This window comes from Oryctolagus cuniculus, chromosome 10, assembly GCF_964237555.1.
Source record: "Oryctolagus cuniculus chromosome 10, mOryCun1.1, whole genome shotgun sequence".
Taxonomy (NCBI): Eukaryota; Metazoa; Chordata; class Mammalia; order Lagomorpha; family Leporidae; genus Oryctolagus; species Oryctolagus cuniculus.
Genome location: NC_091441.1, coordinates 62,335,625 through 62,348,711, shown reverse-complemented (window position 1 = coordinate 62,348,711; position 13,087 = coordinate 62,335,625). Strand labels below are relative to the sequence as shown.

The window sequence follows — 13,087 nt, the reverse complement described above, 5'->3', positions numbered from 1 at the left end:
TTTAGTAATAAGCAAAAAGTAATACAAATGATAAGTGCCCAGGACCATCCCTACCATTTTTGCCATTGCTCCTCAAAGAGTCTCAGTTCTCCCTTTGCCTTTGACCATAGCCTTGTGTAGTTGATGGGGCAACATGTTCCCTGAATCCTCTGATTTAAAAAAAATACTATTTTTTTCCTAACAGAATTCTTCCTTGACAGTTTGTAGAAGAAATCAAGATTGTATTGTTAGTTCTGTGTTGTGTGTGGCTAGTGAGGTGGTGTCCACACTTGCCTTGTGTGGATCATACCAGTTGAAGTCCAGGCTCTGGTGCATGCCCTCTGTCTTAGGCAAGGCTGGCAGATGACTTCAACTCTCCAGGTCTCAGTTTTAGTCATCTGTACAATGGGAGTAAGACCACTCTCCAAACAAAATATATGTGAAAGCACTCTTGGAGTAGATTCAATTATAATTATCTCAGTGATTGTGTTAGTGATGATCCGCATAAGCTTTTGGGAGTTGGCCTAGGAAGTAGCTTCTGGTCGGCCCTCCATACTGGTAAGTTCCCTATCCCTGGAGTCAGCCAACTGTGAATCAAAAATATTCTTAAAAGAGAACTGTGTCTACATTGGACATGTCCAGACTCTTTTCTTCTTATTCCCTAAACAATGCAGCATAATAATGATTTACATTTACATTGAATCTGACAGTCTCAGTAACCCAGAGATGATTTAAAGTGTACAGCAGCATGTGGGTAGATAATAGGCAAATCCTGCACTGTTCTATAAAAGGGACTTGAGTGCCCACAGATCTGGGGGTCCCAGATCTCCTGGAACCAATGACCCCCTGCAGATACAGATACCATTCTGTGTCTTCGGAGGGTTACCAGAACACCAAACTTAGAGCCTGCCCTTTGGAATAAAACAGTGTCTCAGGTTGAGTTAAGGTACTGACATAATGTGTGTTAACATTGAAGCTTCTTTTCATTGACGCTTTTTCCGTTGTCCTTTGGAGAAGCTCTGTTAACTATTTGTGTGTTCTCTAAGTCAATGCTGGAGCAACTTCTGTGGACGCATACCTTGTTTCCTGAATACCATCCATTTTGTTCCGTGATATGCGCCCAGGGGAACCCATTGGTTGTGAATGTTGTTTCTCCTGTGACCTTTTGTGTGATAGTGACTGCTGAGAAGACAGAAGACAATTGTGAAATCAATGTACTAATACCATGCTGTCTCTTCCTCCCTGCCCAAAAGTGATGTTAGTATGTGTTGTCTCTCACTTGCTACGGTCTTGCCAATTCTAGTATGTTTGCTGCTGCTGAACTTGTCTGCATGCTGGGACATAAACAGCTTTTTGCAAAGCTGCCTCAGATAGAACAGCCTAACTGGTCCGTTGGGAAGCCATCTTGCCTGAACTTTTTCATTGGCATAAGGAGATATAAAATATCTTAGTGAAGATATTTTAGTGAAATGATTTAACTATCAGAAGGATTTCAGAAGCCTTTTTATTTGTTTTAAAGCTCCTAGAATATGAATGCAGATTATGTTTGGCCTGTGATTTGCTACTGTGTATTTGTAAAGCAGCATTTATAACTTTTAATAAATTTTGTTATCTAAAATCTGAAATAATGAGAGGCAAATTTTAAAACTGAGGCATCTCTTTCACTAAGACATTTTAGCTGAGATGAAAGGCTGTATCTTATATCTCTTATGTCTGCATGCTGTGCATTTGCATGAATTTCATTTAGCAACATTTGTCTTGTTTTCCTAAAATATTAGGGTTGAAAGTATGAATATGCATATCGTGCTAGTCTATTTAAAATGCAATGGAAACCAAAAAAAAAAAAAAAAAAAACCTCGCTTCCTGTACTTCATTTGAACTAAATTGCCATTTGAATTTTATAATCTCTGCTAAAGATAGTTAATTTTCATTATTATCCTTGGGACCTTTATGTTGTAAGAATGATAGGCTATTTCACGTTAATAAGGATAATAATAAAACCAATTTGGTGCTCCTTGGTGAGTGTTACTTCTAAAGGTATGTTCAAAGCCAAGTGTATTAGAGCCATCATCCACTGCAAATTCTACTCTTAGTATGGCCCTTGCCACCAAGTGCCCAGAGCTCCTACCCGGCCAGTGACCTCTGAGGTGACAGGCTGGGCAACAGCTCAGCCTCCTTCCACTCACCGCCCCCTTCACCTGCATCCTCCCCAGAGAGCCTGAGAATGGATGAAAGTTATTCTGGCCTTCCAGACTTGACGATTTAATGAATTTTGACACCCTGGTCTAGGTGATCCAGAAAGGTGATCCATGGTAGTGCTCGGATGAAGGTACCTGCAACACGGATGTATCTTTCCGTAACACACCTGGTATTTTGTGGTGGTTTGTTTGTTTATTTGTTTTTTCAGTATGGGACAATGGTGGCGCTCATCCTCCTTCTGACTTAACTATTTCAGATTTTGTTTCTCCAATTGTATTTGCTTTTAGCGTCAGTGAATGAAAACCATGAAATATACATGAAGGATTCTATGTCTGCTGCAGAGGTTGGTACTGGCCAGTACGCCACAACAAAGGGCATCTCTCAGACCAACTTGATCACCACTGTGACTCCAGAGAAAAAGGCCGAGGAGGAGCGGGACGAGGAGGACAACAGGAGGAAGAAGGCCGAGGAAGCCACACCTGTCGCTGCGGTCCGGCCGGAGGGAAAGGTATAGCCCCCAGGCTGCCTCCCGGAGCTCGCTCCAGCTTCTAAAGAGCTTCTCAGTATTCCGAGGATGAAAGCCAGGGATGTGTTGAGGCGTAGGGTAGTTCATACTTCAGCACCGGTCACATATGTGTGTCCATTTTTAAAATATTCCTGTTTCAACATTTTTTCTCTGCAAGTTTCTTAACTTTGGGAAATTTTATTTTGAGAACTGATGTGCTATTTAAGACTTTCAACAACTGTCCTGTACAGATATCTGAAAAATACTCTAGGTGGCATATTGGCGCTTGTCTGTCTGGGCTCGCGTATCAGAACTGTCATTTTATTAATGCTTGCCTGTAGCAGAACTGTCGCTAACCCCGCTTTGTTTCTGGCCCCATTCTCCTACCCAAGTACAGCACATTTTTCTAGATACGCAGTGATCCTCTTGCCATGCTTTTGACTACAAGGACACAGAATGAGCATAGCCTTTGTATTCATATACTGATTCCTGTCTTAGTTTTATACTTGTCACCTAATAGCAAAGTCGTGAGTGGGCATGTTTTTGAAAATGGATTTAAGGCCAAGAGATTGCAACAGAAAACCAAAAGTGAATTTCTCCAAGTGTTTTATTCATTTCCCTTTGTGACAGTATTTCACCCAAAATTAAATTTTAAAAATTTTTCTGAAAGGCAGAATGGCAGAAAGGGAGAGAGGGAGAGAGGGAAAGAGAGAGAGAGAGAGAGGGAGGGGAACATCTTCAATCCTCTGGTCCAATCCCCAAATGCCTGCCACAGCCCAGGGTAGACGAGGCTGCAGCCAGGAGCCAGAACTTCCTCTGGGTCTTCTGTGGGTGGCAAGGCCTCAGGTATGTGGACCATCATCTGTTGCCTAGCAGCAGGAAACTGGATCTGAAGCAAAGGAGCTGGGGATTGAACCAGGCACTCCAATAGGGGCTGCACGTGTCCCAGGCAGTGGCATAGCCCACTGCACCCCAACACCTGCCCCTAAACTTTTTTTATCTCTGTTTATTTTATTGTTATCTCTGCTGACCCAGCACTGTTAAGCAACTATTTAGAAAAATAATTTAAAAGTCAAAAAACACGCTGGGAGGTGTATACCTCATCATAACAGCAAAACAGAGTGGCTCCTAGAATGTACAAGGCAGAGTAGGGGAAGTAGAAAAATAGAAAGGTTATCCTGAGTACTTTGGGTTCAGCAGTGCTATTTTGTGCAAGAGCTCTTCCAATAGAGATGTATGTGATAGAGAATCACCTCCTGGGACTCCATAGAAAAATATTCCCATTGACAAAGAGTTTAGAAGCGATATCTTGGGGCAGATGCTGTGCCACAGAGGGTTAAGCCAACACTTGGGACTCCTGCATCCCATGTGGAAATGCCAGTTCAAGTCCTGGCTCCTCTGCTTCTGATCTAGCTTCTGCTAATGCATCCCAGGAGGCGGCAGGTGACGACTCGAGTGTTTGGGTCCCTGCTACCCATGGATCTTGGCTTTGTCTGGCCCAGCAGTTGTCACAGGCATTTGGGGACTGAACTAGCAGATCCTAGTTTTTCTGTCTCTCTTTCCCCATTTCCCACCCCAACCCCTGCCATTCTCTCTTGTTCTGACTTTTAAATGGATGAAAATAAATAAAAATAAACATTGAAAAGGAACGTCTTAATGGATAGATCACAAAGGAATAATTTCTGTAGTGGTTAGAATATTCTAAATGACCCAATCCATCATCTTTTGGGGATGAGGGGATTAAGAACATTAATTTGTCAAACAAAAATTTAGCAGAGGATGGGAAATGAAGGCACGGATAGTCGAATCACTTCTGTTAAAATGTGTGCTGTTCTGACTTTTTTTTTTTTTTTCACTCTTCCTGCCAATTAAATGGGACATTGCAAAGAAGATAATACTCCCAGAAAGCAAATATGTGGTTCTTATACTTAGGGTGTTGAAAAATTTCGTGAGCTCACCAGCACCGGTGTGAGAGTCATTATAGAGCTGTCAGTGTGAGTCAAAGGCACGTAAAAGTAAATGGTTTTAGTTTGCTCCCAAAACAGGTCCAGACTGGCTCACTTTATTTGATTTTAAAAGGCTACCAATTTGTTGTTATACTGTGCAGTACTAAGCTGTAGTCACTTTGTGCTATGGAACCATAAAAAGCCAAATAAACCACTATCCTCATAGTCTGCATCTCTGAAGAACAGCGATAATGAAGGCTCAGGAGGGCGCTGGCAGAAAGTGGTGTTTAAGAGGTGCTGTCTATGCAAAGGGACTTGAAATGGTTCATAGAAAATGGAATTAAGAATGGAGGAGTCGGGGCTGGCACTGTGGCATAGTGGGTGAAGCCACTGCCTTCGACAGCAGCATCCCATATGGGAACTGGTTCATGTCCTGGCTGCTCCACTTCCTATTTAGCTCTCTGCTAAAGGCCTGGGAAAGGCAGCAGAGGATGGGCCAAGTATTTGGATCCCTACACACATGTGGGAGACCCAGAGGGGACTCCTGGCTCCTGGCTTTGGCCTGGCACAGCCCAGGCTGTTACAACCATCTGGGGAGTGAACCAGCGGATGGAAGGTCCTTCTCTCTCTCTCTTTGACTCTCTTATCTGTAACTCTGACTTTCAAAATAAATAACTCTTTAAGAGGTTGAGGGGTGGGTTTTTGGCATAGTAGGAAAGATACTCTTTGGAATCCTGCATCCCATATTGGGGTGCCTGGGTTCAAAGTCCTGGCTCAGTTCCTAGTTCCGGCTCCCTACTAAAGCACACCCCAGGAGGCAGCAGGTGATGATGGCTCAAGTTCTTGGGTCCCTGTTACACATGTGGGAGACCTGGATTGAATTCCTGGCTCCAGCCTGACTTACCCCTGGGCATTAAGGGTATTTAGGAAGTAGATCCGTGAATAGGAGTACACTGCCTCTTGTGTGTGTAAACTTCTCTGCCTTTCTAATAGAAAAAAATAATTTTAATGTCTGTGTTAGTACAAAAAGAATTTTAAATCTATGCATAATTTTTCATGATATTCATTTCCACGAACTTTTTGAAGTACTGTCAAATTCCCCATTGTAAAGTTGTCTTTTAAAACCCTCTTTAATAGGCAACATGAAAGATTAAACCTTAATTTTATTCATCTCCATCTTCAAAAAAGGAACATAGATAGTACTTACATTTTAACCAAAGGAAAATATGTTACTGACAAAGTTCTTAGAAGACCCGGCCTGGATTGCTGGAAGAGGCGGGTGTCTCCCCCTGGTGATGCCCCAAGCACACGGTGCTGCTCTCTGCTGGAGGACTGTTGTCTTCTTGCAGAACGTAGCTTGTTAATTCTGTGTCATTCCTGGCTGAATGAGATTCATGCAGGCTCCTGTTTAAAATGCACAACTTTATTTCAAATGTGCATGTTTGGGAGTGACTTATGGTCAAAAGAGATACTTCTAATGCTAATAAAGCCATGATATAATTTTATTTGTGCATTTTCTTTCCTTCTGTTGCTATATTTACCACCTCTTTCCAAGTCAGAATTGGATAAACAACCACCACCACCACCACCCCCCAGCCCCAAGGAGCCTGGATAATTTCCATGCTATCAGGTCACTAGGCAAAACACACACACACATAGAAACTGTAGCTCTTTAAAAAACATATTCATTTATTCACTTATTTGAAAGGCAGAGAAACAGAGAGGGGGACAGAGGAAGAAATCTTCCATCTGCTGGTTCACTCCCTAAATGTTCAGAACAGCCAGAGCTTGGCCAGGCTGAAGCCAGGAACTCCATCTGGGTTCCCAAACATGGGTAACAAGGGCCCAAGTACTTGGTCCATCATCTGTTGCTTCCCTGGGAGCATTAGCAGGGAGCTGGATTGGAAAGCAGAGCACCAGGATTCAAACATGGGATGCCCACTTTGCAAGCAGCAGCTTAACCCGCTGAGCCACAATGCCGACCTCAGAATGTAGCATTTATCTTCAGGTGCGGGTGCCTTGGCCTTGTACCCTGCCAGGCTGTGACAGCTTCCGCATCTGCACAGGCCTTGCTTGCAATGAACTTGCTTTCCTTCTTCCCTTTGTTGCCTAGCCGCTGCCTTGCCACCTATCTGCAGAGGAAACTGGCTTTGGTCAGTGAGGTGTACAGGATGCAGAATAAATGGGAACTGGACCTCTTTGCCCCCCAAAGACTTGTAGTAGGCAGCATGTAGTAGGCACTTTTGTAGAAATGCCTGTTTCTACCGTTGTATTAAGGACTCAAATCAAAGGTATGACTGTGCCCTTTATCTGCTAAGAAAAACCAGAAGGCTGGGAAATTGTATCTTTCTATTATTTATGGACCACAAAAATAGAAAGAAAACACAAACCATGTTACAAGACAGCCCTTTCTTTTTGCTAGTCAGCTTGTTAAAACCATTTATTTGTGTTTTTCTTTTCATTTATTCTGCTTTGGTCCTAGAGAAAGGAGACAAAATAGAAAGGTTTTCAGAGGAGCCTCCATTCATTGAGGGGGTCAGAGTCTCTGAGATGCTCCTTGTTGAGTCTCCTGGTGATGAGTTCTTATCAGATAAGAATGGCGCCAGAAACCTCTTGTTTTGTGAAAACCACCTGTTTTGGATGTAGTTAATTAAACAAGGGAAGGAGTAATGCTGGAGATTATAAATAATAATAATAATAATAAAATTTGTATTGGATTTCATTTTCATTTTTAAGTCAGCTCAACTATAATACTACATCTGCTACTTCTAGATCAGGACAAAGTTATTGAAAGTCTTGACTTTAATCCTTTAAAGTCCCAAGTTTTCCATTCTGCAAAAATTTATTTCAGTGTTACTGTAACTGGTATATTTATTGCTCAGTCTAAATCTCTGTTAGTGTCTTATATAGAATGATAGGACATATCTAAGTTATCAGAATTGTATTTGTCCTCAAAGTTCTAAAACTTTCTCAAGTTGTTGGCCTAAAATGAAAATTTTTTTTGATTGTGTAAAATTTTAGACTTTGGGATTTCCCACAAATACCTTCAGTTCTGACTTAAAAAAAAAAAAAATCCCACCTTGTATGTGATGGTCCTGTGGGAGAACCGTAGCTGTTCACGATGAGGTTGGCATGCAGCTTGAATACTTGACAATTCATGAGCAACCCTAGTGCTTAAGTTCTTGTTTTACAATTTATATTGATTCCCATAAGAAAATTAACTAATTGCAGTTTTCTTTTTGTCCTTTTGCACCTCTGTTTGCTGCTTCCTGTCTCTCTCTGTCTCTTTCACATCAGTCACCTGGGCTTGGCACCGACTCATGTCCCCTGTCACCCCCATCAGCCCATCATACCCCTGCATCCTCTACAGAGCTGCGTCGGAGGTGTAAGGAGAAGGAGCACGCACTGCCAGGTTGCGAGGCGCCCAAAGCCCAGCACATGCGTGGAGAGCCCACCTTGGACCCTGATGGCCAAGGGAAGGCTTACGTGGGGGATCAAGATGTGGCTTTCAGCTGCAGACAGCAAACTGGCAAAGGGACCACCCTGTTCTCCTTCTCCTTGCAGCTCCCCGAGTCATTCCCCTCTCTCCTCGATGATGACGGCTACCTCTCTTTCCCCAACCTCTCTGAAACCAACCTCCTGCCCCAGAGCCTGCAGCATTACCTCCCCATCCGCTCCCCGTCCCTCGTGCCCTGTTTCCTCTTCATCTTTTTCTTCCTGGTCTCCGCCTCCTTCTCAGTGCCATATGCCCTCACTCTCTCCTTCCCTCTGGCTCTGTGCCTCTGCTACCTGGAGCCCAAGGCGGCCTCCTTGAGCGCCTCCCTAGACAATGACCCGAGTGACAGTTCAGAGGAAGAGGTGTGTACCTCGGCATAGAACACACTTCCCCTGCGTGTTCCGTGCTTCAGTCCGACACAGTGGTAGCCGGCTGCTGCGATACTGGTCCTACTTTCAGAGCCTCATTTATTGTCTGTGCCGATCCGTTGAGGTTTCTTTTGTGTGTTGGGGAGTCCAACCCGGGCCCCAGGGTTAGGCACAACACCATGTGGCCATATCGCTGAGTTCATTTAGGGGTAAAGGACTCAGCCGGAAGTCAATGTTAAAGAACCCATTAGCATTGTAAAAGATCAGGGCTAAATTGCAGGTTCTATGCAGTTATCATGTGACAAAGTAAATCACACCCAAGACACATGAATAACTTTGAACTGAAATGATAGCCAGGGAGATTTGGGAGGGAGCACCCCAAGGGCTGTGTCATCATTATCTGGGTAGTGTTCCAAAATTACAGCTCTAGGATCCGGGAATGCCCCACCCGTTGCCAGTCTGTCCCTGTTACTCACAGAGCTGTGTCAGATGCCCTGGTTCAGAACGAGTGTCCCACGGGATTTAAAACACCCGAATGATGTCTGTTGTTGGTAGGTCCAGAAACAGAACCAGGGAAAGCTGCATGCAGTGAGCAGGGTTCAAACCCAATCAGGACAGGACCTAATGCAGGCTTCCCTACATTATAGAACCAGGCTGGGATCTCATCAGTGCTAGCACTGGCGTCGCCTGTGTCAGAGGCAGCCCTTCTTGCAGCTCCAGCACATGCCAAACTGTGTCCTCATTTTGAAATACAGTGTGGTGTGGTCAGGGAAGTTGGCGGCCGCTGTGGCTCCCAGCCAGGCCTGTACTTGGTGAGAAGGAGCCTCAGCTTCTAGCCTCCATCCACCCTCAAGGGCTCGCCACCTGCCAGTCTCCCACCTCTCATCCCAGCTATTGGGTGAGCTGAACTTGGAGCCGGTAGTTTTTCCTCCTAATCGTTCTTTTCCCACCCCTGAGCATCCCAGCAGTTTCCTTTCCTCCAACCTTCAAATAGATCACAGGCAAAAGAATAGAAGCTGCTCCCAGCCGTGCGGCTGCCATGTCCTTGCCCACCTGCCCTCTCCCGGGGCCGTCTGGCCCTCCTGTTGCCATAGAAACAAGGGCTTTTGTGGCAAGAGACAAGCCAAATAACTTCTACCATTTAAAAAAAAATCACAAGTTAAGGCAGCACTAAAAAAGGAAAGGGAGCTGGTTCAGCTCTGTGCTGGAAGGCTGTCCTCTGAGCAGTACCTGTGAGTGTGCAGCCTCATGAGGGTGCCTGAGCTTCTGTACTTAGTGGTGTCATGGCCATTTCTTTGCAACAGAAGGGGGAAATGTGAACGGTCTTACAGGAGTTTTAGCTGAAAGTCTAAGCTTTTCAACTTAACATTGCAGAAAAATCCTTTTCCAGGTTTTTGAATTATATATGACTATATATATATACACACACACACACACACACATATATATTAGCTCCAACACACACATACACCCCTACACACCCCTAGGAAATATTTTGAGAACGGATTTAAATCCTAGACTTTACTATCACTGCTTCACACTCAGCTATATTACTAACTAATGTAGGACCAGAACATACCACATTAGATAATACTAGAACACAATATTATCTACAAAGACTCCTTAGAGTATCGGCCAGTCTCCAAGCTGGAGATACACTTTTCCTTTAGCAGTGACGTTAGTCATCAGGTTAACAAAGCAGAGAAGGTTGCTATGGTAAGCTTTTCGAAATTCTCAGTAACTGTTTGAACTTTTCTGTAGCAAACCACACAGATCTTGTGCCTAATCCAGGGTATACATGTTGTTGTAAACAGTGCATGAGAATTGATGTTCAACTTGGGCATGTCTGCATTACATCGGCAAAACAAATCACAGCAGTCCGTGTTGCAAGTGCGGGAGTCAGGAGCACTGCCCGATTCTCACTGTGCCCCTCGCCGCAAACCTGGGAAACAGCGACCCTGCTGTGAGCCCGCGGCTGGGTCAGCCTCCTGTCCAGCCTCCGCTGGCCCGTTACAGCTCTCCCCTGCCCGCAGACTTCGTGTCTGGCCATCTGCTCAGTGTCCACTGTCAACCCCAGGTGTTAAAAAGCTGCGCATTCCAGGTCAGCCTGAGCGAGGGAATTATCTAGGTCATTGAGTTTAAAAAAAAAAAAAATGCTATTTGCTTACATGGCCTGTTACATTCTCTGGGCCTCAAGTACTTTGGCACTTAAACTGGGTGACTTCTTAAACATAGTTCAGCTGTGTCACTTTCATTTTGTGAAATCGCTGATGATTATAATTCTGTTTAAATATTCTATCACTGCTTACAGTTTTCACCCGTTAGAGTGGTGTAATTAGTTCCAGCCTTCCTCAAAAGGAAAACCCTGTAGAAAAAAGCTTACTAATGTCAAACTATAAAGTTGTTGGGCAACCATTCTTTTGTTTTCAGAAGGGGCAGAATGTCAGATACCAGGAATCATAAGATGAGCATCTCTCACTATACCCTAGAATATAATTCCGTGTGAATTTCTGAGTGGTTTTTTGATAACACTGAAAAATGGAGACAAACTCAGATCTGGAGGGAAAAAATAGTTGATCAGCTGATTTATCACATTTCAAATTGTGTAGACATCGTTCATGATGTACTGTACATGTGCAATTTTGTGTAGCTACAGTAGGTGACATAGGTAACGGTTGTTAGGAAAGCTTAAAACCTGTGTTTTCAGCTTTTATTACTTCATTTATTGACTCTTGATCAGACACCATGCTGTTAACTGATCAGACTCTCTCAATAGGAATCTAAGGAAATTAAGATACAGCCTGAGCTATTAGATTCTATCTAGGAAAACAGTAGTAATAATAATGTCATATTAATATCTAGATCTCACAGTGTTATATGATGATTGATGTTACATCAGATGCAACAGTTATTCCGTAATTCAGCTCTGTGCACGTCAGCCATTATATGGAGCACTTAGTATCTGCTGCCTGATGGGTTGGGGCTCTTCCTTTCCCCACCTTCCAAGAAGAAAACTGTGATGAAAATAGCAAACATGTCCAGTGTGCAGTCTGGAGCAGCCTGGATTTGGGCTCCTGTCAGTCTTCACTGTGATGCACTCTAACGCTTGCGAATGTTACTGATGTCCATTTGGAAGCCATGAGGGAAATAATGGAAAGAGAAATTCTTCCAAGTACTTTAAAAGTGTGTGGCACAACTCATTACCAAACTCAGCGCAGGTCATTCTTATTTGTTCTTGAATGTCTAAGATCTCTGATTCCATACACTTGAACAGTGAGTGACCTGTCTTGCTGATTCGCACTAGGCTGTCAGTCGGTAGGGCTGGGCTAAGACCATAGCCATGATCGCGCTTATAAGAAAACTCACAGCCACCCCATGCCCCAGTTGTCAACCAAGGTGGCCCATTCGTGACACTGTGCCTACGACACACTCTTCATCAGCCTCCTGGAGTAAAAATGCCATCCTCGTGCACACACCACTCCTTTTTTTTTTTTTTTTTAATGAATCTCTAAAAAGACTTAGTGCCAAGAAATCACCCTGGCCAGAGTTATGTCAGTGAAGATTGCACTGTCCCTATTGTGCCTTGTTAGTGGGAATGAGAGGTGATTTTCAGAGGCAGGCTCATGGAGAACCCCCAGTTCTGATTTTTTTTACCAAAATATTAACCCCCAATCGTTGATCGATGGAATCTTATTAATATTCATGGAGGGAAAGTCAGTCAATATTAGGGCATCTGGATTATGTCCCAATTTCAATGCCCAGGGCTCTACTCAAAAGAAAATTGTTTTTATTTTAAATGATAAACCTCTATGAAACAGATTATAGGCCAATCCTGAAATTCCCATTCTAATTCCTGAAAACCTAGACTCTATCAGATGCTGTGCTTTGTTTTATTTGTTTCCAAGTAGATGTCTCTCTTTCTCTTTATTGTTTATTTGAATGGTCCTTTTGAAACAAGGTGTTTAAATATGTGCTTTGATAAACCTCTTTGTGTTGGAGGGTGGGGGCCAAATAAACAACACCTGGTCTTTAAAAGTCTATCTGTTAGCAGTGCTACTTGCAGTGGAGTTCCATGTATCATTACAAAAAACATATGCCTGTGAGTCACTGGCATGTGCTTTTTATAATTGATAGGTAATGCAGACAGCCTGATGTTCATCAGTGGATGTAAATTCTCCCAGTGGTATAAATGAGGGGCTGAAAGTCCAGTGACTGTTTACAGTAGCTTTGATGTTAATTTTCATTTACCTTTCAGATGTGACATTTTACTAGAATAGAAAAATACACACATCGATTTTATTTGCATTAAGCATTTTTAGGAGAGCTGTACTGGGGTTTTAGTGACAAGAGTGAGGGGGAGGGGATGACAAATTGGTTTTCTGGGACCTAGGAGCAGGCCGGCCAGCGCGGCCCATGCAGGCCCTGCAGCCCTGCAGGTGGTGCGTGCCTCGGGTCTTCCTCGGAGTGGGCTCTGTCGATGACACCTAGCTCTGCTCTTCTCTCGCTTTGGCTTGCCCCTGCATTCTTGTGGGAAGGTAGAGTGCTACAGGTCCCTGAGAAAGAATGGGAACGGTTTGACTTGTGCCATACCCTA

At 43.7% G+C, this 13,087-nt stretch overlaps 1 protein-coding gene across 50 annotated transcripts in view; it reads left to right on the top strand.

Annotated features, from left to right (window-relative positions):
- EPB41L3 (erythrocyte membrane protein band 4.1 like 3) overlaps positions 1-13,087 on the top strand; it is a 263,630-nt gene that overhangs the window by 230,645 nt on the left and 19,898 nt on the right. For 31 of the 50 annotated variants that reach the window (XM_070049938.1, XM_070049935.1, XM_070049937.1 and 28 more), the window contains exons 12-13: positions 2,466-2,686; positions 7,927-8,487. In XM_070049938.1, the coding sequence (XP_069906039.1) occupies positions 2,466-2,686; positions 7,927-8,487 (782 nt within the window). The remainder of the gene's footprint in view (positions 1-2,465; positions 2,687-7,926; positions 8,488-13,087) is intronic. The other 19 variants (XM_070049950.1, XM_070049956.1, XM_070049941.1 and 16 more) reach the window with 3 other exon arrangements.